General features: G+C 37.8%; 4 protein-coding genes across 4 annotated transcripts; 3 read left to right on the forward strand and 1 right to left on the reverse strand.

Annotated features, from left to right (window-relative positions):
- Positions 1-2158: 2158 nt before the first annotated feature.
- On the forward strand, positions 2159-3165 carry LOC137837686 (dehydration-responsive element-binding protein 1B). The gene has a single exon (XM_068646787.2). The coding sequence runs from the start codon at positions 2267-2269 to the stop codon at positions 2939-2941; it is 675 nt and encodes a 224-aa protein (XP_068502888.1). The 5' UTR covers positions 2159-2266; the 3' UTR covers positions 2942-3165.
- An 873-nt stretch (positions 3166-4038) lies between these two features.
- Positions 4039-12433, forward strand: LOC137838831 (uncharacterized). The gene is made up of 3 exons (XM_090301689.1): positions 4039-11492; positions 11576-11972; positions 12067-12433. The coding sequence occupies exon 1, from the start codon at positions 7449-7451 to the stop codon at positions 9075-9077; it is 1629 nt and encodes a 542-aa protein (XP_090157815.1). The 5' UTR covers positions 4039-7448; the 3' UTR covers positions 9078-11492; positions 11576-11972; positions 12067-12433.
- On the forward strand, positions 10080-12396 carry LOC150028106 (uncharacterized). The gene is made up of 5 exons (XM_090301049.1): positions 10080-10205; positions 10857-10959; positions 11210-11492; positions 11576-11972; positions 12067-12396. Exons 1-5 carry the CDS (start codon positions 10080-10082, stop codon positions 12394-12396), a joined length of 1239 nt encoding a protein of 412 aa, XP_090157175.1.
- Positions 12434-20658: 8225 nt separating the features above from the next.
- Positions 20659-27298, reverse strand: LOC137837687 (uncharacterized). Its single transcript, XM_068646789.2, has 5 exons — positions 26834-27298; positions 22769-23030; positions 22475-22671; positions 21585-21772; positions 20659-21193 (listed from the first exon to the last, which is right to left on the reverse strand). Exons 1-5 carry the CDS (start codon positions 26926-26928, stop codon positions 20907-20909), a joined length of 1029 nt encoding a protein of 342 aa, XP_068502890.1. The 5' UTR covers positions 26929-27298; the 3' UTR covers positions 20659-20906.
- Positions 27299-27650: the final 352 nt, after the last annotated feature.

A 27650-nucleotide genomic window follows, 5' to 3' on the forward strand; every position in this document is an offset into this window, starting at 1 on the left:
CCAACACTATCATGTCCATGATGAAAGGCAAGTTAGTGCAAAACTTCATTCAACCCACCTGAATATATAAAGAGGTCAAATGTTAAAGGAGGTGCAGGTCACAAGGTTGTTAACATTCCTAAAGAGGCTCGAAAAACAGCTAGAGGCACATCGTGATGCATGGTGTGATTTCTATGGAGTCAAGGGGCACAATACTAACAAGTGTTATACCACAAATTCTTAAAATTTGGAAGATTATCAAAGAAGTGCGGCATGAACATTCTCAAAAAATTATGAATGTAACACTTTCGAAGATAGTACATAACAAAACTCCTATTATTACCTTTCAAATGATAACCTATGGGTGTAGTACTAGTTAAGGTTGATAGTATCGACTAAATTAAATACTATTTTATACATTAAAAATTATATGTATTTAAAGTAATTTTTAAATTAATATTTAATTAGTATTTAAGTAGTTATCAAAGTTTAATCTACTAATTTTATAATCTAAATTAGTTGGTAGTTAATCGATACCAATTTTGATATTAATTTATAAATTTTATTAATAATAAAAATTAATTTATATACCAATAAGTTTTTTAATCTCTAAAATAATATATAATTTAGTCAATATAATGACTAATTATTGTTTTATCTCTAAAATTATTTTTTATTTAATAATTTTTTTTGTAGTATCTTAAAGGAGGGTGTAAAACCTTTTGATGTGGTGTTAAAATTATCAAAAGATTAAGTAGAAGTTTGAAGTTCAGGGGTTATGGAGGATTTTCTACATCCACTCTACATTCAACAATATTATTATTTTACATATCATTTAATTTTACTGTATTATATTTTTATTCTAAAATTATCATATCAAGAATTATATATAAACTCTAAGAATTGCTTAAAGGGTTTCACCGTTAAAGAAGACGAATGTGAGACATATTTATGGTTTGGATAACGGGGTGTGGAGGGAATGAGGAGAGTGGTTCCGTGTCAATAGTAATTTCTCTCATTCTCCTCGTATGCAAAGATTTGAGGGAAAAATCACGTAAGATGGTGGTATTTTCTCGATTTTTTCTTGATTTTTTGTTTTGTCATCCATGTAATAATATATATAAATAATACTTTTTATTTTTATTATTTTTCATCATATTATTTCATACTTTGTTTTATATATTTTTCTTTATAAATAGATTTGTTGTACAACTCACTCTGCATATAACATTTTTTATTATAAAATATCTTTTAAAATATCTACATGATTATGTATCTACATACAATTTAAATCAATGAATAATTTTTTTTTTCAAAAATGTATAAATAAATATAACAATAAAATTTATATATACTTAGATAATATTATGTTTATAATTCTTTTCATTTTTGATAATATTAAGTAACTCGTATTTTTACGAAAATAATCATTAAATGTTAACGAAATAAATAAATTATTTATTGATATTGAAGATAATTTAAAATATTTTAATTAATTCAAATTTACACAAAAATATCTTATATTTTATTATTTAAATAATTTTAAATACAAAATAAATTTGTAAATTTATATTTTATATTTTTAAAAAAATTAAAAAACCTCACACAACTATCTCATCATTCACAAACTTCAATAAACATTTATTGCAAATCTATTTCTTACAAATCTAATATGACATATCTGAATCCATATACAATCAATTTCTTTGTATTTACCTCTCCGTCATCTATTCCCTCGACTCTTCAAACATCTCATCCCTAATCAAACAAAACCTAAGATTGTAAAAGCATAATTTTCCTATTTCATATTCACTTTATACTCAAATAAATTATTATTTTATTATAATATAATGTTTTATTAAAAAAAAAACAATGGTAGGATAGATATGATTTTGGAAAAATGGTTTTGGGAAGATAATATTGTATTGAAGAGTGTCACTGTTCCCTAATCTCACACAATATCCAACGACTCTGTCAAACAGACACATGTCAGATTAACTCCCACTTTTCTAACCTCACTGACTCACACTTTTTCTCGTCACTTTCCTCTTTCGCTTTCAGAGTCAGTCAAAACCCAATCACAGCTGTCTCCTCTCAAAACACTCAAAATCTCACTCTCACACTCCGTGTTGCCTCTTTCTCTCTCCAAACCAAACCCTTCATCTATATATGCTTCACCATAACCACCCAACACTCCTACTCAAACAGAACAACATCAAACACACACCCTTTACATCATTAAACTCACTACAACCAAAACCTTTTAACCTCCTCTTTCTAGTATACTATGTTTGGATTCTACCATGTTTCCTCTGAGCACTCAACTTCTTTGGATTCCTCATCGCCACCTTCGGAGACCTCTCGCCATGTGGCATTCTCCGACGAGGAGGTTCGGTTGGCAGTCAGGCATCCCAAGAAGAGGGCGGGCCGGAAGAAGTTCCGGGAGACGCGCCACCCTGTGTACCGCGGAGTGAGGAGGAGGAACTCAGACAAATGGGTTTGTGAGGTGAGGGAGCCAAACAAAAAGAGCAGGATTTGGCTAGGGACTTTTCCCACGCCGGAGATGGCGGCGCGGGCACACGATGTGGCGGCGATGGCTCTCAGGGGTCGGTATGCGTGTCTCAACTTTGCCGACTCGAGGTGGCGGCTACCAGCCCCTGCTAGTGCCAGCGCCAAAGATATACAAAAGGCGGCAGCAGAAGCTGCTGAAGCTTTCAGACCAGACCAAACTTTGGAAAACACTAACACAAGGCAAGAGTGCGTGGAGGCGGTGACGAAAACAACGATGGAACAAGGTGTGTTTTATATGGAGGAAGATCAAGAAGAGCAAGAGTTGGATATGCTTGAGTTGCTGAGGAACATGGTGTTCATGTCCCCATCACATTGCTTAGGGTATAAGTACGAAGATGCTGACCTGGGAGCTCAAGACACTGAGGTGTCACTATGGAGTTTCTCAATCTAATAACGTGTTTGGTTTGCTTTTTGTTGCAAGTTTAGGAGTGTGGAGTATCTGTACTGGTTTTTTTATTAGTACGGATACCAGTTATAGGTAGAAAGATTTAAAGGGACTAAGAGGATTTTCTTTTGTAACCCTTTTTGTCAAAGTATTATATGCATCAAATGCTTCCTTTCCCTTCAAGTTTATATATGTAAATTAAATAAAAGAAGAATCTGGTTTTTGTTAAAGTGGAATCTCAACGTGAGTAGAATGTGTTAAAGGTAAAACCTCAGATTCCACAGAACTGTAATGGCTGGACCTTAGTTGTTTTGCCAAGTGTAAGATGAGTCCATCAGCAAACTAGGACCACACTTTATCCTCATCCATTTTAAAAATGCAAGGTTAGCTTGAAAAAAGCAGATAAGAATGAGAACTCCTTGTCCTGAGTTGGATTGGGTCAATCTACTTAAATAGAAACTTGTAATAATCTCAACAGTTCTTCAAGGATTGAAGCATGTTGAAAAAATTGACCCCTGACCACGCAATAATGCCGCAATAATTGAAGAGAGACTCTTAGAAATAGAAAGTATGTTTTCAAACTTTCCTTCAGAAACCAAAATCCCTTTCTCTACCTTACAATATGAGCCACGTTGCCCACTTGAACACGGTTGTACCACGGTTTGAAGACCCGTTCCTTCTTAAAATAGCCAAAACCAAGTTACCAATATTGTGGCGTGTAAGTTTCCAATTTCTGAGAGATTCTAATGACTGGTCAACGTACGAGGAAGAAAACTTTACTCCTAACTTCCAAAATGGCTGATTGTGTGCCACCAGTATAGATATTTTTTTAGTATCTGTTCATACATAAACTTTTGAGTATGTTAATTAGATACAAAAAGTGAATACAAAAAGTTGCACATACTGTTAATTAGATAGCAGCAGGAATAGCTTTTAAAATAATTGTTTAACAAGTTCACTAACTTATCATACAAATAGTTCGTAATTAGATAAATGTTGTTCATGCACAGTATTTAGAACTTTTATCAATTAATTAGAAATCACTTTAAATATAAATTTTAAAATAATTATTATAAAAATACTTAAAGTCGTTCCCAGTGGTGTGTTTGCAATTAAGCATTACTTGAGTATTCGATTAATAAAATCCTATAAAAATGCAAAGGACATTGATGTATCATATACAGAACTATCATGATATCATGGATAAACAAGATAAACTTAATTACTTTCTTGACTTTACTTATGAGCTTCTGGATATGTTCTGTGGGGCTCCAGATAACCAACCAGAAAGGCTTTCATTTATAGGATGATCATCAATATCACATTACAAGTAAAAATAATGTTAAATGTGATGAAGTGAACTAGTGTCACACTATGATACCCTATGCATTAGTATGTTCCAAAACAGTTGAAAAATTGCTCAACAAAATAAGGGATGCATGAAGTGTGACAGTAATTTTGGGAAGCTTGTGAAACTTAGAGGATGCATTTGCTAGAGTTACAACTCTAGTTTATAGCTATGAATAATCTCAGCAACACCTGTGTTAGGCAGAGAGTAAAGCTGGTTTCCTAACAACATAAGTATCATTTTGGAATCAGAAAAGAATGTTGGATTGAATAACAATCGAATTAGTGGAGAAACTGGTTGAGATTTAACTGAAATAAGCTGCTAGTGCTTTTTGGAGTGAGGAAACATGTTTCAATATTAATTCAAATTTTGAGTAAGTTGAGATATAAAAAGTATACTGAGGAAGTTGAAATCAACTACCACTCCTTCCCCATACCTGTCATGTCTTTCTTTTGGTAGTGGCTGAGAGAATTCAGCACACACTTTCATTGTTCCAGCACTAAGTTCCAGCACTAACTTTAAAAATCAACAAATTAATCAGAAAGTGATACAAAGTATGATTATCCTTTTTTTCTTTGGGAAAATATTGTTTACATAAATATGTAACACCAAAAGCATGTTCAACAGAAGAGAATAATAAAAATAATGGGGAAAAAACTGCAGACCAATTTAACCTCCACAGGTGATGGATAGCTGCTTAAAATGTTTTGATTGGCTTCACTTTTGCAAAATCAATTCAAATTTTCGACATTGAAGTCAAGCCACATAGAATTGCTTCCTTCTTTTTATGGTGCCACTGTGATTACAGGTCCCTCGCCGCCAGACCAAATCAACCCTCTTGAATTCCCTTGGTTAAAAGGGGCTGCCACAACTCCTCCATGACAAATAGCATAAAGGGATGAAGCAACAACAGAACATTTTCAAGACAAAACCACAAAGTGTCTTGTGCAAATACCCTTTTAGAATCAAACATGGGATCATTACTAATAAAACAAGGTTTAACCACTTCAATAAATAGATCACCTGGAAAGCCTTGCTCTGACCTTCTCAGGTTACTACCCTCCACCCTCTTATGCAGACCTTCGATGGGATAATAACTTTTCCGAGAGACTTCAACATCTTTCGGCCATGTGCATCACAATCATGGGATTTAAATATATCTGCATAAGGTAATTAGTAGCACATCTGTTATAAGGTTATTGATCTGAAAATTCTTCGAGTTGCTTGAGTTATTCAATTCATAGTACATACACAATTAAAACTACTGTTAGAGATGTATCAGAAAGCCATTCATGCATCTTTATTTAATAGCGTAAGCCTTTAAGATAGTTCATTCATGATATATGTTAATTGTATTAAGAAAAAGAAAAACTAATTATGTATTTTCAACTAACAGCTTAAGCTTTTGAGATATCTAGTTCTTGATGAAACAAATGTCTACAACAGACAAGTGAGAAGAAAACCATCATCTTAACTTAAATCAATCACGAAGACCTACCCTCTCAAGCACGGAAACATTGTAGTTTGTAGCATATCAGTGTGCATGTTTCAAAAAGTTGCCCCCAAATGATCATCAGAAGATAGTTATGCTATGTAACCGGTTTTAGGCTATAATATAACAGGTTATATATAACTGATTTTGACTATAACGGAAACTGGCTGTGAAAAATAAGTTACTGTCATGATTATCAAATCTAACTTATGATATGGTTTTCTAAAGGGTACATCTCCACCCTGCTTCTTTCCTAAATATCACCATAAGAGTAACCTATGATAACACTGTTACAACTGTCTTCCTTTGTATTCTGTTTTGTGTTGTACTCCCACTATATAAGTTTCTATTTCTGAAACTTATGGTTATGAATGAACATTTTCTTTCCTTCTCTCTTCTCTTCTAACGTGGTATCAAGGGCTCTTTGAGTCTAACCATGGCTTCTACTTTTTCTTCTACAATCAACTCTGAACATTTTTCTTCTCCTTCCCCTTTTCTTCCCCACACCTTCAATACTCCCATATCAATCAAACTTTATGAAGATAACTTTCTGATTTGCCAGCAACAAGTTCTTGCCACGGTTAAAGCAATGAAACTTACCAAGTTCTTGGACAATCAAGATTACCCTCCCAAATATCTCTCCACAGAAGATGCGTTCGGTAACATACTCAATCCAGATTTTGCGCAGTATGAACAACAAGACCAGCTGCTTGTTGCATGGCTTCTGGCTTCCATGACCACTCCTCTGCTCATTAACATGGTTGGCCTCAACTGCTTTTCAAATATGGAATAAATTGCGTCTCTACTTTGCTACTCGAAATAAAGCCAAGATCAAAAATCAAGAACTTAATTGAATAAAGAACGTAGTTACACGTGGAACAAGCAGTTACAACTTTCGTTGAACAAGTCAGACACGTTTTCTAGAGCACTCTCTGGATCTCAGGAAACTACCAGGCACGACCCAGAGACCACTAAGCATGTCTCTAGCCATCAATTGCTTGGCCCAGATGGCCAAAGCCCAAGTCAACCTACAAAAGAAACTTCTGAAAGGGGAAAAAGGTACCCCCGCCGATCGGCTGAAGCACGCGAAGAGGAAGAGAGACTTGAAGAATAGGACAGCTAAGGATACGGTAATCATTGTGTATCGACGTGGACCAACATTGCTCAGTCCCTAATATCCATACAGGTACAATTGACGCCCACCGTGGGGCCGAGTGATCACTATTCCCAGACCTAAGGATTCCAACGAGTGAAGATGGTTTCAACAGCAAACAACACCAATAATGACAATGCAGCGGAAGAACATAGGATGATGCTCCAAACTCTCCAAGCCCAGATGCAGGAGTTGCTTCAAAAAGGAGGAGGAGAAGAAAAGACAGGAAGAAGAACGCCAGCGACATGCGGAAGAAATGACTCGGTTAAAAGAGCAAAAAGGTTGATGGAGAGACTCGAACAGTCTAAACGTGAAGGACATTCACGTGCACCTACTCCACCACCACATCAATCTGGGACAAGAGCAGTAGCCCAGACAGTGCCTCACACATCGCTCGTCCAACAAACCCACCAAAGTGTGAGGCAGGTAATCCCGAACAGGGTAGTAAACCCAAGGGGCCACCCGTTCACTTATGATATAATAGTCACTCCTCTCCCCCAACAAATGGAAAGGTCTAACCATGAACCTCTATGATGGTTCCACGGATCCGGACGAACACCTGAACATCTTCAGGACACAAATGACCCTCTACAGGATTGATCGGACGATGTGGTGCAAGGTCTTTCCTACATCGCTCAGGGAAGGCCCTCTCGGATGGTTTTCTGACCTTCCCCCTAATTCCATTGCCAGCTTTGACGCTTTGGAATTAAAATTCACTACACAGTATGCTACAAGTAGACCTCATCGGACGTCCTCCATGTCCCTTCTTAACGTAAAACAAGAAACAGGGGAATCCCTAAGAGCTTTTATGGACAGGTTTAGCAAAGTCTGTATGGACATACGCAATCTGAATTTAGATATAGCTATGCACCACTTGGTTTCGGCCATGCTACCCGGAAGATTCACAGAAAGCCTTATCAAACGGCCACCATACAATATGGACGAATTGAGGACAAGAGCGACAAAATTCATGCAAATCGAGGAGCACGTTGACTATCATCGGAAAACACATGTTGAGAACACAGACAGAAATAAGGGAATTTTTCCTCCCACAATATCGGCCGACCGAGACCGATATCGTCCCAATCGGGATCCCCGCTTCCATAGTTATACTCCGTTGGTCGTACCAAGAGGTAAAGTTTTGGATGAAGCGCTGCAGACTGGGCTAATCCCGGCACTGAAACAATCACATACTCCTCCCAATGCCGACACAGGTAAACGCTGTCAATACCATCGCAACTACGATCATACGACCAAGGGTTGCCAGGCATTAAAAGACAAAATAGAGGAACTTGTCCAGGCCGGTCACCTTCGCAAGTTTGTGAAGACAACCATAACTGCGCCCAGATCGCCCCAGGGCGACCTTGATCCCCGAGAACGTTCGGGACGAAGAGACGACCGAACTCGCGACGATCATCGTCGCTCAAACAGAAGGAAACGGAGTGAAAGTCTGGTCAGACGGACGAGACCTAAAAGCGAAAGTCCCGAACGTAGAAGTCGGACTAAGCAGAAAGTTCGGGCAGTTATCAATACAATTGTCGGACCAGTGTCACTCGGCACACCTCCTCAAGAGGTTAATTACATTGCAGGTGGTTTTACAGGTGGAGGATGTTCCAATTCGGCGAGGAAGAAGCACTTAAGGGCGATCCAATCCGTCCATTCGGCCTCTACACACCGCCGATCACACATATCGCCAATCACATTCACCGACGATGATTTCAAAGCAATTGATCTTGCTCAGGACGATCCCATGGTCATAACCGTGGAAATAGACAAGTTCACAATCGCCAAGGTCCTAGTGGACCAAGGTAGCTCGATCGACATCCTTTACTGGGAGACATTCAAGAAAATGCACATTTCGGAGGCAGAGATACAACCTTACAACGAACAGATAGTTGGATTTTCAGGAGAAAGGGTAGATACGAGAGGATTCATTTATTTATTCACTACGTTCGGCGATGACTACCTCAGCAAGACTATTAACGTACAATACCTGCTAGTCAACGCCAATACATTGTATAATATCTTGCTCGGTCATCCATCCATCAACAGGTTGAAAGCCATTGTTTCAACCCCTCACTTAGCCATGAAGTTCCCCTCGGTCAATGGAGATATAGCCACAGTGCATGTAGATCAGAAGATAGCGTGAGAATGCTATGTAGCTAGCTTGAAAGTAAAGCCAACCCGAAGGCTTTATACCACATCGACCGACCCATCCCCAGAGCGGAGAGATCGATCACCAGAAAGACATTCTAAAGGAAGAGGATCTAGAAGGCACTTAGTTGCTCTGGTCGACCTAGACCCCCGGCTGGATGACCCTCGGATGGAAGGAGGCATGGTAGTCAAAATCGCGAGTTGCATCGTAAGATCGTACGATTTTATGATGTATACTCATGGTGCCGATCTGCGATCACCAGAAAAATACGATTTCTACAGATCGTGTGGGATCGGCGTTGTAAATCGCAACTCGTGTGGAATCGTCGAGTTTCACGATACTGGAAATCGCCACAGGCAGCACTTCTGACATCATCGTTGCGGCGACACGGTAGCGTTTACAGTGTCGCGACGTGACGTAGTGCGGCACGGTAGCTGTGGTGTGGCAACAGCAGATAGGATAGTTTGGGATTAGGGTTTCTCTGTTTAAGATGGATGCAGCAGCATATATGGGCTCAATGAAATAAAAGTCCCAAATAACTAAAAAGAATCCACTTACCGCACAGTGAGAATCAGTTACTGCACAGTAAAATTTTTAATTTTTTACTAAAAAACGTTACAACTTCAACAGAATTAATTTTTAATTAATTATTAAGTCATGCAAACAGACTCTCGCTCTCCTCTCCCATTCCCTTTCAACTTCTCCATTGCAGTACCACCCTCCTCTATTTTTTCTCTACATAACCAAGTGCAGATTTTTTTCCTCTTTTTTTCTCACTCCTCTCCCCTTCCCTTTCAAGTTCCCAACTGCAGTCCTGCTCTCCTCTGTTTTTTCTACATAATCAAGTGCAGCTTCTTTTTCCTCTTTTTTTCTTACTACAACCAAGTGCAGTTTTGTTTTCTCTGTTTTTCTCACTGCAACCAAGTGCAGTTTTTTTTTCTTCTATTTTTTTTTCCACTGCAACCCAAACTGCAGTCCCAAATTCCCATCATTACAATGACTTCTATACCCGTGACAGTGACTCCCAAAAATGCTCCAGGAAATAGGAGTGATGTTGCTTGGAAGCATTGTATCTCAGTTGCTGGGGATACTAGACAACTTCAATGCAAATATTGTCAAAAGGTATTAATCGGGGGAGTTTATCGATTGAAGCATCACTTGGCCGGTACTCAAAAGGATGTTGGAGCATGCAAGGATGCTCCTGATGAAGTTAAAAAGGAGATGTGAGAAATTGTTGTTGGTTTGCAACAAAAATTAAATAAGAAATCAAGTTTTACTTTGAATGATGAGGAAATGGCAAAAGCTGGTGAGAAAAGAAAAAACAGTGAGGAAGAGTTCACTCAATCCAGCAATAGTCCCAGTGGCAGAAAATTTTTTAAGAATAGGCAAACTACCATCAACAACTTGTTTAAAAAAGTATTAGAGAGGAGGCATGTCAAGCAATTGCTAGGTTCTTTTATAACAATTATATACCTTTCAATGTGGCAAAGAGTGAAGAATTCACTGCTATGTTTGATTTGGTTTAAAGACATGGTCTTGGATTTAAACCTCCATCCTATCATGACATTAGAGTCAAATATTTGAAGGAGGAAGTTACAAATACATCACTTGCTCTACAGTCACATAGGGATGAATGGAAGAAAACGAGATGTACGATTATGACTGATGGTTGAACTGATAAGAAAAGAAGGACAATAATAAACTTCTTGGTGAACAGCCCAAAGGGAACCGTATTTCTAAAATCCATAGATGCATCTGCTATATCTAAAACAGCTGAGAAAGTTTTTTGAGATGATGGACAACATTGTTGAAGAGGTGGGGGAAGATAATGTCATTCAAGTTGTCACTGATAATGCAGCAAACTACAAAGCTGCTGGTCAAATGTTGATGACAAAGAGAAAAAAAGTTATTTTGGACACCTTGTGCTGCACATTGTATGGATTTAATGTTGGAGGATTATGAGAAGAAAATCTCAATCCATGAGGAGACCATTCCAAAAGGTAAAAAAATTACTACCTTTATTTATTCAAGATCTTCTCTAATATCTCTACTTCAACATTTCACAAAGGGAAGAGATTTGGTAAGACCGGGTATTACTCGGTTTGCTACATCTTTTTTTACATTAGGGTGCCTCCATGAGAATAAGGGAGCTTTAATCAGAATGTTTACTAGTGATGAATGGAAGTCTAGCAAATTTGCTAAAACAAATGATGGAAAAATAGTTGAAGAGGTGGTTTTAGACCAAAATTTTTGGAAGAATGTCATAATATGTTTGAAGGGAGCATTGCCTCTCATTGAAGTGCTTCGATTGGTTGATTCGGATCAAAAGCCAGCCATGGGTTTCATTTATGAAGCAATGGACCAAGCTAAAGAGAAGATACAAAAAGCTTTCAATGGTGTCAAAAAAAGGTATTTTATGTATTTGTTTGTTGAGATGGAGATTTTGAAATTCAAAAACAAAAAACTAACTCAATGTAATATATTTTGGTTAGCTATTTGCCTTTGTGGAACATCATTGATGAAAGGTGGGACAAGCAACTTCATAGGCCTTTGCATGCTGCAGGTTATTTTCTTTACCCTCAAATGCATTATCGTCCTGGATTTAAAGCAGATTTGGAGGTGAAGTGTGGTCTAATGGAATGCATAACTAGGATGGTGGAGGATGAGGATGAACAAACTCTCATTGATGTTCAAATTGATGATTTCAAAAAACGAGCAAAAAATTTTGGTTGTCCCATGGCTACTAGGTCAATCAATTTAAAGACTCCCGCAGATTGGTGGGAGTCTTATGGTGATGAATATCCAGAACTCCAAAAGTTTGCCATTCATGTATTGAGCTTGACATGTAGCTCTTCCGGATGTGAGCGTAACTGGAGATCCTTTGAGATGGTAAGTTAACTTAAAATATATCTCTAGAATATAATTAGTAGTCTACTACTAATCAACTAAATTAATTATAATATTTGTCTTTGCATTTGTTTAGGTCCACACAAAGAGAAGAAATAGGCTAAAGCAAAGCACAATGAATGATGTTGTTTTTGTTATGGCTAATTCAAAATTAGCTAAGAAGAAGCAAACAAGAAAACCAACTCAAATTAATATTGATGATTATTCATCCGATGACGAGTGGATTATGGAAGATGAGCATGAGCATAATGAAACATTTGATTTGGATGAAAACTTGGTTCCTATTGAAGTAGAAGAGGATGAATCTTTACATAGTCATCACTTAGACATGACTGATTTGAATGATGAAGGAGATGGAAATCATGAAGCTGAATATGAATTTAACTTACAAGATTATTTGGTTTAGATAGACTATTATTTTCTCAATATTTTGTTACTAATAAATGGTTACACCTAATTATGTACTCTTTTATATATTATGAGGTTCAATTATGAATTCCATAAAATTTGTAGGATCTTACGATCTGTGTTACGATCTTACGTTTTACGATTCATGCTTATCTTTCCAATCCTAAGTAAGATCTCGATTTTGACTACCTTGGAAGCAGGGGAAGATCTTCAACTCATATTCCTCCGCGATAAAGACCGCAAAACGAACATGGGAACGTCTCTCAAGCCAAACGATCGAGAAGCAATTGGTAAGACATTAATGAAAAATGCTGACCTTTTTGCTTGGACTGTTGCAGATATGCTGGGGGTAAAATCGGATGTTATCACCCACCGGTTATCTGTCTATAAAGAGGCTAGGTCGATCGCCCAAAAGAAAAGAAAATTAGGTGAAGAGCGGCGCAAGGCCGCACAAGAGGAAACAGACAAACTAGTACAAGCCAGTTTCATTCAAAAAGCCCATTACACAACGTGGTTGGCCAATGTTGTAACGGTCAAGAAGGCAAATGGTAAATGGAGAATGTGTGTAGACTACACAGACCTTAACAAGGTGTGCTCGAAGGATTTGTATCCTCTACCTACAATCGACCAACTAGTCGACGGTGCGGCCGACCATCAAATCTTGAGCTTCCTTGATGCTTACTCAGGGTATAACCAAATACAAATGTACAATCGCGACCGGGAGAAGACTGCGTTCAGAACAAACTCCGACAATTTTTTCTACGAGGTCATGTCGTTCGACCTCAAAAATGTTGGAGCCACATACCAGCGACTAATGGACCACGTTTTCCACGATATGATCAGTCGGAACGTGGAGGTATACGTTGACGACATTGTCGTTAAGTCTGATTTGTGCGAACAACATATTTCCGACTTGAAAGAAGTTTTACAGGCCTTGCGTAAATATCGCATGCGCTTAAATCCGAAAAAGTGCGCGTTCGGCGTAGAAGGTGGAAAATTCCTAGGCTTCATGCTCACCCATCGGGGCATAAAAGCTAATCCAGAAAAAATGCAAGGCAATCACAGAAATGAGAAGTCCCAGTAGACTTAAAGAGATCCAGCGGCTAGTGGGTCGTCTTACATCACTGTCTCGGTTCGTACCTAAACTTGTCGAACGAACGAGACCTATTATAAAACTTTTGAAGAAAACAACTAAGTTTGAGTGGACAGATGAATGCAAACAGAATTTTCTCCAGCTTAAGACGTTTCTGGCATCACCACCGGTCATCCAGAAACCCAACACACGTGAGCCTATCATAGTGTACCTGGTCGTTTCCAACGAAGCAGTAAGTTCTGTTTTGGTGCAGGAAATCGAAATGGAAGAACGGCCGGTATACTTCGTTAGTCGAGTCCTACACGGCGCGGAGGTCCGGTATCAGATGGTAGAAAAGGTTGCACTAGCCTTGGTCATTACCGCACGACGGATGCAGATGTATTTCCAAAATCATTTGGTCATAGTTAAAACTAACTATCCCATTATGAAGATCCTCACAAAACCTGATCTAGCCGAACGGATGACAGGTTGGGCAGTCGAATTGTCAGAGTTCCATATCGAATACCAACCTAGGGGGGCCATTAAGTCCCAAGCACTTGCTGATTTCACAGCAGAGCTTACTCCTTATTCGACCGAAGAGAAGACAACCTGATGGACATTGTACGTGGACGAATCTTCAAATAGTCGTTCGTGCGGAGCAGGAGTTGTACTCGAAGGACCGGGAGAAATCGTTATCGAGCAAGCCATGAAGTTTGAATTTAAAACTTCAAGTAATCAGGCCGAGTATGAAGCAATAATTGCAGGTTTACACCTGGCAATCGAGTTAGAGATAACTACTCTAATTTGTAAAAGTGACTCCCGCCTAGTCGTCAGACAGCTCACAGAAGAATATGAGGTAAGAGAGACATTGCTTCAACAATATTTTCATTTTGTGAAAAATCTCTTAAGCAGGTTCAAAGAAATCTCATTCCAACACGTCCGGAGGGAAAATAACACTCGGGCAGACACTCTGTCAAGACCGGCTACTGTTGAACAGAAAGGAGTTCATCGGTCAATCATACACGTGACCCTTGCTAAACCAAGTGTTGGCGCCGAAGAATGCATGGCGACTGACACTCAGCCTAACTGGATGACGCCTATCAAGCAATACCTGATCGAAGGAGTATGCGACCCACACTTGGAGAAAACGATGAAACAGCAGGTCGCCCGATACGTATTCATTGACCAGGATCTCTATCGGAGAGGATACTCCCGTCCTCTCCTAAAGTGTCTTAGCCCAGAGCAAGTCACTTATGTGATGACCGAACTGCACGAAGGGATATGCGGAACACATTCCGGAGCACGAACCATGGCCGCCAAAATATTGCGAGCCAGATACTACTGGCCGACCGTGCAAGGGGACTACACCGAATATGTCCAAAAATGTGTAAAGTGTTAGGAGTTCGGCACCTTGTCACACCAAAAACCAGAAAATCTACACTACATCCTATCTCCCTGGCCTTTTGTGAAGTGGGGGATAGATATTATCGGACCCTTTGCACCTGGTAAAGGACAATGCAAATTCCTATTGGTCGGCGTCGATTACTTTACCAAGTGGATCGAGGTCGAACCATTGACGGCTATCACCGCCCGCAACGGCCAGAATTTTGTTTGGGAAAACATTGTTTGCAGGTTCGGCCTACCTCAGGTTATCATCACTGATAACGATCGACAGTTTACCTACCGAGGACTAGCTTAATTTTACGAGAAGCTCCACATCAAGCATGTCACGAGTTCGGTCGAACACCCGCAAACCAACGGTCAAGCCAAAGCCGCCAACAAGGTCATCCTCAACGAGTTGAAGAAAAGACTTGGTTCAGCCAAGGGAAATTGGACCAAAGAGCTGTTAGAAGTTCTATGGGCCTCTCGCTGCACTCCCCAGTCAACAACTCAAGAAACACCATACAGTCTGACGTACGACACCGAGGCCATGATTTCGGTCGAAATCCGTGAACCCTCATTATGTCGTCAAACGCTGGACTTAGACTTAAACAAAGAAAGCTTGCTAGTCGGCCTCGACCTCATTAATGAATTAAGAAACAAATGCAAGATAAGAGAAGAAGCATGCAAGATACGAGCGGCAAGAAGATACAATTCGAAGGTGAAGCCACGGAGTTATCAAAAGGGAGATTTGGTTTGGCCCATGCGTAGCGACGCTCGGAAGGACAGCGGAAAATTTTCAAGCAACTAGGAAGGACCGTTCTGTATCGCCAACACAGCAACCGGCGGAGCGTATTACTGAGAATTTTTGTCAGGGAAATCTATACCGAGAACGTAGAATGCCACGCATCTCAAATTCTATTACAGTTGATAAATACATTCAGTGTACTCTTTCCTCGCTCGGTCGTTTTATCCCTAAGGAGGGTTTTTGACCGGGAAGGTTTTAACGAGGCACTTTAAAATATTTGTTTCCGTGACATAACCACCAATTTTGGCCAGAAATTAATAATTTTCATTATTAGTTTAAATAACCGAGCGGTCGGTCCGAATTATAACTTAAACGTTATCAGAATTACCAATTTGGTCAGAAATTAATAATTTTCATTGTTAATTTAAATAACCGAGCGGTCGGTCCGAATTATAACTTAAACGTTATCAGAATTACCAATTTGGTCAGAAATTAATAATTTTCATTGTTAATTTAATTAACCGAGTGGTCGGTCTGAATTATAACAAGCGTTATCAGAATTACCAATTTGGTCATAAATTAATAATTTTCATTATTAGTTTAATTAATCGAGCAGTTGGTCTGAATTATAACTTAAACGTTATTTACCAAGTGTTGGTCAGGAATTAATATCAATTATTAATTAAATCGTTCGTTCAGCCAAAACTATAATCTCAACGTTATCAGAATTATAATGTAAACGTTATTTACCAAGTGTTGGTTAGAAATTAATATCAATTATTAATTAAACCGTTTGTTCGGCCAAAATTATAACCTAAACAATTTTGGGCCGGAATTATCACTAATTAAAAATAACCGATGCATTCGGTCGGAATCATCACTTAACAGAAACGCGTAATCATATTGAAAGCAGAAAAGAAATAAATTGTTTTAAGCCCACACCCCGGGTCCAAGTAACGGCAATCTCAAATTATATCAATGATTTCATCCGGTTGCACGGATTCCTCCGGTTGCGTGATGTCGTCCGGTTGTGGAGTCTCTGCGATTGGGTTCTCCATTACTTGGTCAGTATCTTTGGCATCCTCACCTCCAAGCGGCATAAGCTGGTCGTTTATCACGTCCATGTTGGAGTCGTACCGCTCGTCATCCGTCGGCACACCGTGATAAAAGGCCACCTGGCGGACGCCCTGGTTGAATGACTCCTCATTAATACGTAGCATGAAGCCCTGGAGTTGTTCAACTTGGGAGATAAGTGATTCCTTATCAGCAACCAAGTCTTCCTTTTCCTTCACCGCGTTGTCTCGTTCGGTCATCACTTTGTTTAGCGTGGCCTTGAGAGCCTCTTGCTCCTCCTTAGTCAACCTTGACTCGTTCTGAGCATCTTCAACAGCCTTCAGAGCCTCCTTCAAAGAGACGGCCAAGTCACTCAATTGTTTTTTCAGCTTGGGAATCGATACTGTCTTCGCCCTCTTCAGCTCATCGCCGATAGCACGGCTCACCACGGTGGCCCGGCACTGGAGCTCCACCATTTCTTCAATTAAATCCAAGGTAGGAACAGCCGCTAAGACACCCTCATCATTCGAGCGTAAGTCGAATTGCATAGTGGGGGCTACCCTTACGGATAACCCCAGCATGCTGACCGGGCTACCGAACGATGTGTGAGCCTCAGAGCGAGGTGTCTTAGCCGGACGCCCCCTTTTCTTGCCCTGTGCTGGTGCAGCAGCGGGCTCGGCCAGCACGACCTCCCTAGAGGCCGGCTGGGGTGCGATTCCAGCAATAGCGGATATTTTTCGGCCCTTGGCCTGCCTCTTCAAGCTGTTCATGAATTTGCTCAAGGTTGGATCCATTTTCATAACAATATCTGCAAAACATACACATAGCTAAGAAACATCAAATTATCAACGAAACGACCGAAGGGGAAGGGTGTTCACCATTCAGATCTGCCCATTGCTTGGACGACCCATATAGAGCTACCAGTTCCCGGGTAGGAAGCCTACACGGCAGCTGGTTTACGATCAACAAAATTTCTTTATCGAAGGGAGATAAAGAATCTCAAAACCGATTCTCAAGAGAGGTTGGCTTCTCGGTCCAATGGAACAGAAATTTGGTGGTCCCATCGGCATTGTAAAACAAATCTCGGTCGTCCGGCTCAACAAAAACTTTGAAATAATACTCCTTAAAGTTCTTATAAGAAGTGGTGAACGCGACAAAACGCACATTCCCTGGACGGCTGGACAGGGACGACCATCCTACGGGAGTACTCGGATGAGTGCTATAGTAATACAAAAAAGACTCAAGTGTAGGCGTAAGGCCGAAAATCTGACAAATAATTCGGAAGGCTGGCAAAACTGCCCACGAATTTGGATGCAACTGGGTCGGCGCGACGTTTAGAATCCGAAGGACTCTCATGGTAAATTCGTCAAAGGGAAAGGTTATGTGCAAGTGAGAAAAGAAAGTGTTGTATACAAAGAAGAAGTCATGGGGGGCATTTTCCCGACCATGACACACCCGGTCGATCACACTGCATACTCAACAGCCAATGCCTCGGTCGGGCAGTCTGGCGCTAAGAAATCTTTGTGCAAAGAAAGAAACTCGTCTAAATCATCAGAGGTCCTAATTTTGGTAGGAATTTGGAGGACGAACGGATCAACCCAATCATAACTTGGGTCGTCTGACGACTGACTCGCGCTACCAGATGCAGTGCGAGTCAAGGACGAATCTACATTATTAGAAGACTCTATGGAAGAAGGCATATCTAACCTCAATTGTGGATTCGACGACGAATTTGACAATGGCAATAGACTCGGCACTCGGAGCAAACGGCGCAAGATTCAGAGAGCATAAGAAGTTGGAAAACCTTCAAATTTACAAATGAGGCGCTATTTATAGGCTGAGAGGTGAAAGAAGAAAACCCTAGCACCGTTAGATCAAACTCAATCCAACGGTTAAGCACTTCCGGCATACGAAACGGCACAAAATCCTCACTGTCGAACCCATCAAGATGGGACAGCGCCCCCAAATGACAGCTTTGCCATGTGTCACATCTCTGCCACGCATTTAATGATGCCAGCTATCCAGCACTACCTCGGAAACCCTACGTGTCTTATACGACTCTTCGGCTATTCACATCCTCGAGCCTGGGGGGGCAAGTGTATCGATCAGCACCGGACGACCGAATGATGCACATTAAATAACTTAATTGAATAAAGAACGTGGTTACACGAGGAACAAGCAGTTACAACTTCCGTTGAACAAGTCAGACACGTTTTCTAGAGCATTCCCTGGATCTTAGGAAACCACCAGGCACGACCCAGAGACCACTAAGCATGTCTTTAGCCATCAATTGCTTGGCCCAGATGGCCAAAGCCCAAGTCAACCTACAAAAGGAACTTCTGAAAGGGAAAAAAGGTACCCCTGCCGACCGGCCGAAGCACGCGAAGAGGAAAAGAGACTTGAAGAATAGGACAGCTAAGAACACGAAAATCATTGTGTATCGATGTGGACCAACATTGCTCAATCCCTAATATCCATACAGGTACAGTTGGCCTCAACTGCTTTTCAAATATGAAATAAATTGCGTGTCTACCTTGCTACTCGAAATAAAGCCAAGATCAAAAATCAAGATTCAAATGGGAACACGCAAGAATGATAGATCTATCTCAGTTTACTTAGTTGATATACACAAATTTGTGGATGCCCCTATTTCCACTGAGATCACATTGAAGCCATCTTAGATGATGCCTCATCTGAAGACTACGATGATTTTGTTACTTCCATTCTTTCCTGGGGTGATCCTTATACCGTTGAAGAAATTGAAGCCCTCTTGCTGTTCCAAGAAGAACTATTTCAGAAACACAAGACTGATGAGCACTCCATCATTCAAGCTAACAATGCCTCGGGCTCATGGTCTTCTCTTAGCAACAGCAAAACAACAGAGCAAGATTCAACGGTTCTATAGCATTTTCTTATCGGCATGTGCAAGCAATGCAACAAAAACTAATAACAAGCAATGCAACAATGCACATTTTGGAGAGTGAAGTAGTTATAAATAAAAAGGACAATATAAATATGGAGGGAGGAAAATATAGACACAGAAAAGTAAAATTAATGAATGAAATGTGGTTCTTATTCCACGGCCAAACCCAGGAGAAAAAAAATTGGTGGTAATAAAGAACTATAGATAAATCGGTCTTACTAAAAATTAAATTATTTTTATATCAAATTATTTATATCAAATTGAACTATAACTTGCAAAATTAAAAATATAAACAGTAAAACAAGGTGTTTATTAATAATAATTCTAGCAATGTTATATAGAATTTAATCTAATTGAATCATTTTTAAAGTTTAATTCGGTTGTAAAATTTAATTAATCACTTAAAGTTTAATCCAGTTTTAAAATAATTTAGTTTAGTTGATGTAACCTTAATTTTTAGTTTACGTACAGATCATTAGTTATCCTATTATCTATTTATAACAAATATATAAAAATATTTTTCTATTTAGTATATACTTTTGATAGTCCTAATTTATTTTCAATTATATTTCAAAATTAAAAAAAATGAAAATAAATTATTTAAATGCTAACAAAAATTAAGATATACACCAGTACAACATATCATGATTATAAATCACTCAAATCTTTCAAGCATAATGTACTATAATCCACCATTATTATGGCTATTAAATTTTAACACTTTATTTTCATTTTTAGGTGCAAAATTGTAATCCTGGTTTTACTTTATTTTCTATTTTTTGAAATTATATAAAAAACAATGAAAACATTTTTTTTTATTTTCCATTTTAGCTGTTTTATATAAACTTATTCAAACAAAAAAATAAAAGATAACATTTCAGTAATTAAAAAAAAAAACAACAATTTCTCAAACCAGAACAACCCCTAAACTTGACCTGTAAAATGCTTCAAAACTGAATAACAGAACTGGCTCTGAACCTAAGCAGTCTCACTAATATATTTTTTATCAGCTAAAGTCTCTCTGATATATGTTTAGTGTATTTTCTTTCAAATGTGGTTTAGAATCTAACCAACTTCAATTGTGTTGAACAGGGGTAAAAAGCATTGCAAATTAATTAGAATTCCACTAAGAAAGTATACCTCATACAAGAGGAAAACAAAATGTTACATGATGAAAGGCACAGAAACCATCGTGTTAAGCATTTCAAATAAACGCATGCACGAGGAAAATAGAAAAAAGGTTCTGATGTACAAAATCAAAGTATGCGGGTAGCAGCATATGACATGTTCTTCATCTGATCCAACCTCTGCCAAGTTGTGTCATCATCAGCACTATTTTACCTTCTTAAGCATAGCTGAGGTTCTAAACTCAGCATCATCCCTTACAAAACTCCACCAAAGAAATGTAAGAGGAATGCTTGTTGCATGCCATAGAGCATGAGCATCCACATATCCCATGTAAGGTGGGAAGTCATATGTTTCCAACACCATAGCCAAGCCACCTCCAACCACCACTATCCACAACTTCCACCGTGCGGGATGGTTCGAAGCACCAGCCCAAATGGCCCAAATAAGAAGCTGGACAACAACCATTCCCATGCAAACTATCCTGTTCAAACCTGGGGGGAAGAAGTCAACATATCAGCTTAAGCCCCCATAACAATGCAGCATCATTACCGTAGACTTTGATTTTTTAGTAAAATCTTGTTTGGATAAATTTTTCAATATCACTAGCAAATCGATTTTGACTTGTGGAAGAAAATCACTTCATTTTAACTAATTTCCTTCTCCTACAAGTGCTAATGACAAATTTTAGCCAAACAGGGTCTAAATGAATGTGAAAAGGAAATGCATCTTCCATCTCTATTCAGCATTGCTAAAAAAGGAGGAAATTCAGATTAAGGATACATGTCACAAGCAATTAAGGAAGCACGAAGCCTGACTCCTGTTGGGAACATTAATATTATAAGATGTGTAAAAGAAAGAACTTTGTTAAAGATAAAAGATTACCATAAGCAAGTTTATAGAAATTCAGATACATGATATGAGTTGTCACAAAAGCAAGCAAGGGAGCAGAAATCATGACTCGTGTAGCCTCATCCCTCACGTTAAAACCTCGCAGTATAGTTAGAATTAGAGAGAATCCAAGTAAGGCCACAGCAGAAGAAAGATCCAGCTTCTCTGTTAATTCCACGGCTCTACAGGTAATGAAGGTAGAAATACAAGCCAAAAGTCAAAAGAGAAAAAGAAAAAGGTTAAATTATAATTACAGAACACCCTATCCTCTTTATTTTAAACTAATGTCTGAACAAATAAGCAGTAAAATGACAGCATTAATACCTGAGACATCAGAGTCTAGTTTTTTATCTTTTATCTGTTGAAAGAAATCACTTAATGATTCTGGGAACTGTAATTGTGCATTATATTTAGAATATGCTAGCCATATTTTATGCATAAAGCTTCATATAAAAATATAAAAACCTTGTGATGCTGAACATATATTAGAGAAATTATCCAGATTATAATACCTTAATTGTAAATGTCGGTCACTTTAGTACCTGACTTTTATAAGTTAGTCCTTAGTGTCAGTGAAAAATGTGGAGAAAAGGGATTAAAGGAAATGATTTTTTGCAATCAATTGAGCAATATATATATATATATATATGTGTGTGTGTGTGTGTGTGTGTGTGTGTATATGTATAATGAATTAAGATCACTGTAGCACGAAAATCCAATTTTATGTCACTACTAGATATACATAAACAGGAGTGCCCGGAAATTAATATTAACGCACAGTGCCACAAACAACTGTGCTTTGAGGATTATTGCTTCAATACCACTGAATTATAATTTTATATAGACAGCACAAACCACAAAAGAAAATCAAGCAAACAACTTACCTACTGTGAAAAACAGCACTCCACAACCATGAATTCATGGATAGAATCCCATAAATATGCCACAATCCAGTGTACTCATAGTAAGTCTTCTTATCTGGCCTCAAAGGCAACTTATAGTACACAAGAATGAAAAAGGATACCCAACCATGAAATTGCACAGCAAGATTGACGGCAGACAAAGCAACGGCAACAGGTTCCTGAAATCATACAAAGCATATCCACACCACGATCAGAAACTGAAAGAATCTCATCAATATTACCATTAAACCTTGTGTTAGAGATTCATGAAGGAACCTGAATTCCATATACACGCCTGAATGGCCATTTTCCATGATACTTGACAGGCTTGTCACCAAGTTTTGTTCTTTCTTCCTCTCTAGCTAGCATACAGTAATAGCTACAGTCGGTGCAACAGTCCCATTGTTTCCACCTCAGGTAGAGGGGTTCATGCATATACCATGGACCATCAATTGGTTTTCCATCTGATGAGAATTTACAATGTTGAAAGCATCTATCCCCTACACATCCAGTTTTCTTACACTGCTCCACACAACCTCTGCAATTTAATGATCACAACCAAAATTGATCATATGGCAGGCAAGAAAAAAATAGAGCAAAAGATGACTATTGGTCGGTTATTTAACATGGAAACTACATAAAACCAGCAGTAAATATGTTACCATACAGGTCACTGCTGGATCAATCAGCAGAAAACCTGTAGTTTTTGCATCTACCATTCTGCTTATTTATTTACTTACTACTGACAAGTGACAATATTTAAGTGTCACAATTTTCTTATTATTAAAATGCCTCCCTCAATAACAAGATTTTCCAACTTCTTCATGAGATTAAACTGAACACATGCTGTATGAATATATAAAAGTTTGTAGAATATAATAAAAAAGATAATACTCTATTAGTCGAAGTTTTGAACTACAAGACTTATGCTAAATATAAACAATTACGAAACCCAAACCAAGCGTCTAACAACAGTTAAAAATCAGTTGCCACAACCTTGAATATACAAGCCTACCTATTGCAGTGATCTCAAAGTTGTTATTTATTAGGACATATGCAGTTGAAATGTGAGATTAATCCTTACATAAAATAGTGTCCTATACCGGCATAACAGCCACAATAGGAGCCATATAGCAGCATTCTGTGGCACAATAGCCCGCTTTGCTGATTGTGTCCAAAATTTTGAAAAAGCCCTCCAATATATTAACATTGGAGGGGCATTCTTTATGGAGGTAATTTTGGGATTTGAATGAAAATAAAGGGTTTCAGGTTGTAGAAAAACCTTTCTCACTTCTCTCTGCTCCGTCCTTGCAAGTATTGCATGACCCTGTGGGACCCTCCAGTGACTCTCTGTCAATTAGCAGCTTTGTTTACTACTCCCTTGTTCTCATTCTTGTTATATTTTGCAGGTTTCACCAGTAATCTTCTTTCTTATTCTGACCGATCTCTGTTTTTTTGTTTTTAGTCTACCAACACAGGATATTTTATGCTTTTGTCATCTCTTTGGTCTCCTTATTCCTCCTTCAGTCTATGTTCTCTGTTTATTGTCTCTCTAGACTGAGTCTGAGGTCTTGCATTTGGTCATCTATCTCCCAAAACCATTAACTCCTTTTTTTTCTTTCTCTTTGGTTGGTCGTGGCATCATTTGTAACTATTTTGCATGTATGTTTTCTTTAGGAGCTAAAATCTATGATTTTTTTTATTGTTCATTCTGAACATGTCAAGATTTTTGAGTTATTTTTTTCCATTTGAGAAATTATATGAATATATATATATATATAATAAAAATTAAAAATTGAGTTATCTCGATATGCACTACCACTGTAGCATTCGGGGTCAGACTGCACATTCCCAGGATTAATAGAAATAAATAACTGAATACGGCTGCAATTAAACTATATATATATATATATATATATGAATAGTAGTGATGATACCAACTTAGCTCAGGAGCAGAACACTATATAACTAGTCATGCCATCAGTTAACAACATCATCAAATGCGTATAATATTTAATTAATAAGGTTTATCCTTTACCGATTGCATAATTACAAAAATAATTCAAAAGAATTGAAATGTTCTATAAGCTCTGAACTCAATATTATTCACATGTGCTTTATTGCTGGTTTTCATTTCAGGTGACAGTAGACCATGTTCAATATGAAATGGAATAGAAAGGCATTTTGGAAGACTGTTTTCCACGCATTATGTATAGAAATTTTACCCAAGCAGGTTATTTAAGCTTGGTTCAGTATAGAAAGAAACGTAGTAAAGCAAAACCCTTTTACATACACATTTGTTAATAACTAAAAATTTCTAGAAAAAAGGGCATATGATGATTGGTAAGAGCACAGGGGTGTAAATAATCTAAGCTATTTCTAAATTATTCAAGCTCGACTCCTTAAATACTCCAGCAATCTTGTATGACAAACAAGACCAGGCTTTAAGTCAGGATTGAGCATTTTAATGAGTCAAGCACAACATTTACAAGCTTGAATTAGTATTTCATACATATACATATACATATATACATATATATATACATATACGTATATATATACATATATATATATACATATGACCTAAAAAGTTGTAATCTTATTTATTACTTGTTATAAATATATATTTTTTTATTATTATCTGATACATACCATTTACCTATTCTTAATTTTAAAAAGTCGTATTTTAAATGGGTGACCATAAGTTCTCTTAAAATTCACCATTTTCGTCATCAAAGATTTCATTTTTAATCTTATATCATCGTTATGAATACTACTTCTAACTACTAATATACCCAGTCCCAAAGGCTCCTCACTCCATAAAGGTAAGGGAGGATAATGTACGCAGTCTTCCCTTGTATATGCAGAGACTATTTCTGGAATCAAACCCATGATCAACAAGTCACCAAGACATCTTCATGAATATAAAATTATAGCTTAATACTAATTTACTTCACTTTCTAGCTTTAAAGTATCAATCATAAAAATAATGAAGCCATACACAAGTTAAATAAGTCAAGCCTAAACTTCATATTTTTGCCCCAGCCAAACTCAAGTTTTAAAAATTGTCTAGTTCAAATAAATGAGTGACGTAAGGATGAAGAAATCAATAAATAAAAGGTTCATATTGAGAATAGTTTTGCACTTCCATAAACGAAATTCTACTTTTGAATCCTTAACTAGGTAGTAGTGCCATCATGTCACTTGTTAGCATTCTCCTTAAAATATAAATATAATAAATGCCATCTGTTCCAAACCAAAATAAGGCACCTCTCGGTTAGCACAGGCTACAAATATCACTATCTAAAATTCTCCAACAAGTAAAATAGATGGTTATGCAGCTTCTATTAACATGTGCCTTAGGACATTAGTGAAAAGAAAATTTAATACAACTTGCCAAACACTTTCAAATACTTAAAAAAAACAAGTATGAAATGGATTTTGTTTTTTCAATTTTAGTATAAGATGTTTCCCTTTTCATGAAATAATTTCTACTTTTGTTTCCTTACTCATCAGGCATCATCCTATGTCACTACCTGGCCTTTACCGAAAAAAGAAAATAACCCATCATTTAAATTCTAAGCCTAAACAACACGACAACATTTCCTATTACAACATCTAAGCAGTGGAACTTCCACAAACTAGCAAAGATAATCAAACAAACAAACAAATGGAACTCAAAGAAAAACAACCAAAAAACTAATCCTGAGACATAAGATAACATAATCTCAAAAAAGTCTAATCTCACACCGATACCCTCCATACTTGACAATTGACACCAAACCATGTAAAAGAAGTGCATCATCATCATTCAATGCACCTATGCAAAACCCGAGAATCTTAGTCAACCAAATCCAAACACATATCACACAAATAACATCACCTTAAAAATTTCCAACTACACCCTAAAACATTACTCAACGGGTTATTATTATCAGAATACATCTACTTTCCCATTCATCTCCTTTCACCTCATTTCTTCTTCTTATATCTCTTAATTTCCATTTCCAATCGCATCATATATCACAATTATCACTTTCTCTCTCTTCCTTAATGTGTTCTCTCTATACCTTAATTATTCTCTTCACCCATACACCCATTTTCGGTGCCCGGTCAGTATTCCCTTTCTCAACAGCAAAACGACAGAAAAACGACAGAAAAATCCAAGTTCCAATTTTTACTATACCCAAAACATTGAAAAACCTATCCCATATTTCTTTGCGTCCCTAGCACCTAATCAAACGCTTAGATTGAAAATTTGAAGTATGGGATGCTCTAACTCGAACCATAGATAGATAGGGAGATGGATATCAAGAGAGAGAGAGAGAGATAGAGACTAACATGTATAGTGGATCTGCGTCGCCCTCGGTGGCGTCGAGGGGGCGGAGGAGGAAGAATACGGCGGCGGAGAGCAAAAGAGATCGAAAGGGACTCATCGGATTTGCGCGAAAGCAAAAGTCAAAGGCCGGAGGAGAAGGAAGAGGAGGAGAAGGTTCCGGAGAGAATCGACGACGAATTTTGCATTGAAGGAGAAGGGTGGCGGTGGTTGCAGTGGCAGTGGAGCACGGAGGCGGTGGTGGTGGTTGTTGATCTTGAAAGGGAAAGAGTGAGTCAACTCGGAGCGAGTTGGGAAAATGGTGGTGTTGTGTGGGTGGCCAAAACAGAACCAGAATCTCGTGGGGAGATGAATATGATATGATATTGGTATCTCTCAAAACATTGTTATTATTTTATCATTATACTTCTCAACAATACAAATTATTTATTTTTAATTTCATGTGATTTTTAGCCTTTCACTCACTCATCAATTATTTCAACTATAACCTATGCTATTTATAAACAAATACTATTTTTTATCAACACAATCACCCCATCACTATAGTTACTATAAAAAAACAACAAATTTTTCATATCATTTTTTCTAAAGTATTACTCATTACAATTATTTACATTTAAATTTAACTCTAAAAAACAATATAATTAAATATATATATATATAATTACTCTAACATAATTTATATATCTTATGATGAATCTCTCTACAAAATGTCACCACATTTATTACTTCAATTTACCTTGGATTTATTTTTAAGAAACGATGTCAAATTAAAAAAATTACTTGTACTTAAGGAAAATTGATGAAATCTAAATACTATTT

This window comes from Phaseolus vulgaris, chromosome 4, assembly GCF_051622355.1.
Source record: "Phaseolus vulgaris cultivar YP4 chromosome 4, ASM5162235v1, whole genome shotgun sequence".
NCBI classification, from domain to species: domain Eukaryota; kingdom Viridiplantae; phylum Streptophyta; class Magnoliopsida; order Fabales; family Fabaceae; genus Phaseolus; species Phaseolus vulgaris.

Excerpts from the sequence above, each read along its gene's own strand:
- LOC137837686 (XM_068646787.2), top strand. The coding sequence starts at position 2,267 with ATGTTTGGATTCTACCATGTTTCCTCTGAGCACTCAACTTCTTTGGAT.
- LOC137838831 (XM_090301689.1), top strand. The coding sequence starts at position 7,449 with ATGAACCTCTATGATGGTTCCACGGATCCGGACGAACACCTGAACATC.
- LOC150028106 (XM_090301049.1), top strand. The coding sequence starts at position 10,080 with ATGACTTCTATACCCGTGACAGTGACTCCCAAAAATGCTCCAGGAAAT. Across the intron at positions 10,206-10,856 it reads AATGCAAATATTGTCAAAAG|CTGAGAAAGTTTTTTGAGAT; the intron begins GTATTAATCGGG and ends TATCTAAAACAG. Across the intron at positions 11,973-12,066 it reads ACTGGAGATCCTTTGAGATG|GTCCACACAAAGAGAAGAAA; the intron begins GTAAGTTAACTT and ends GCATTTGTTTAG.
- LOC137837687 (XM_068646789.2), bottom strand. The coding sequence starts at position 26,928 with ATGAGTCCCTTTCGATCTCTTTTGCTCTCCGCCGCCGTATTCTTCCTC. Across the intron at positions 22,672-22,768 it reads GGCGTGTATATGGAATTCAG|GAACCTGTTGCCGTTGCTTT; the intron begins GTTCCTTCATGA and ends GTATGATTTCAG. Across the intron at positions 21,773-22,474 it reads AGTGCTGTTTTTCACAGTAG|AGCCGTGGAATTAACAGAGA; the intron begins GTAAGTTGTTTG and ends CATTACCTGTAG.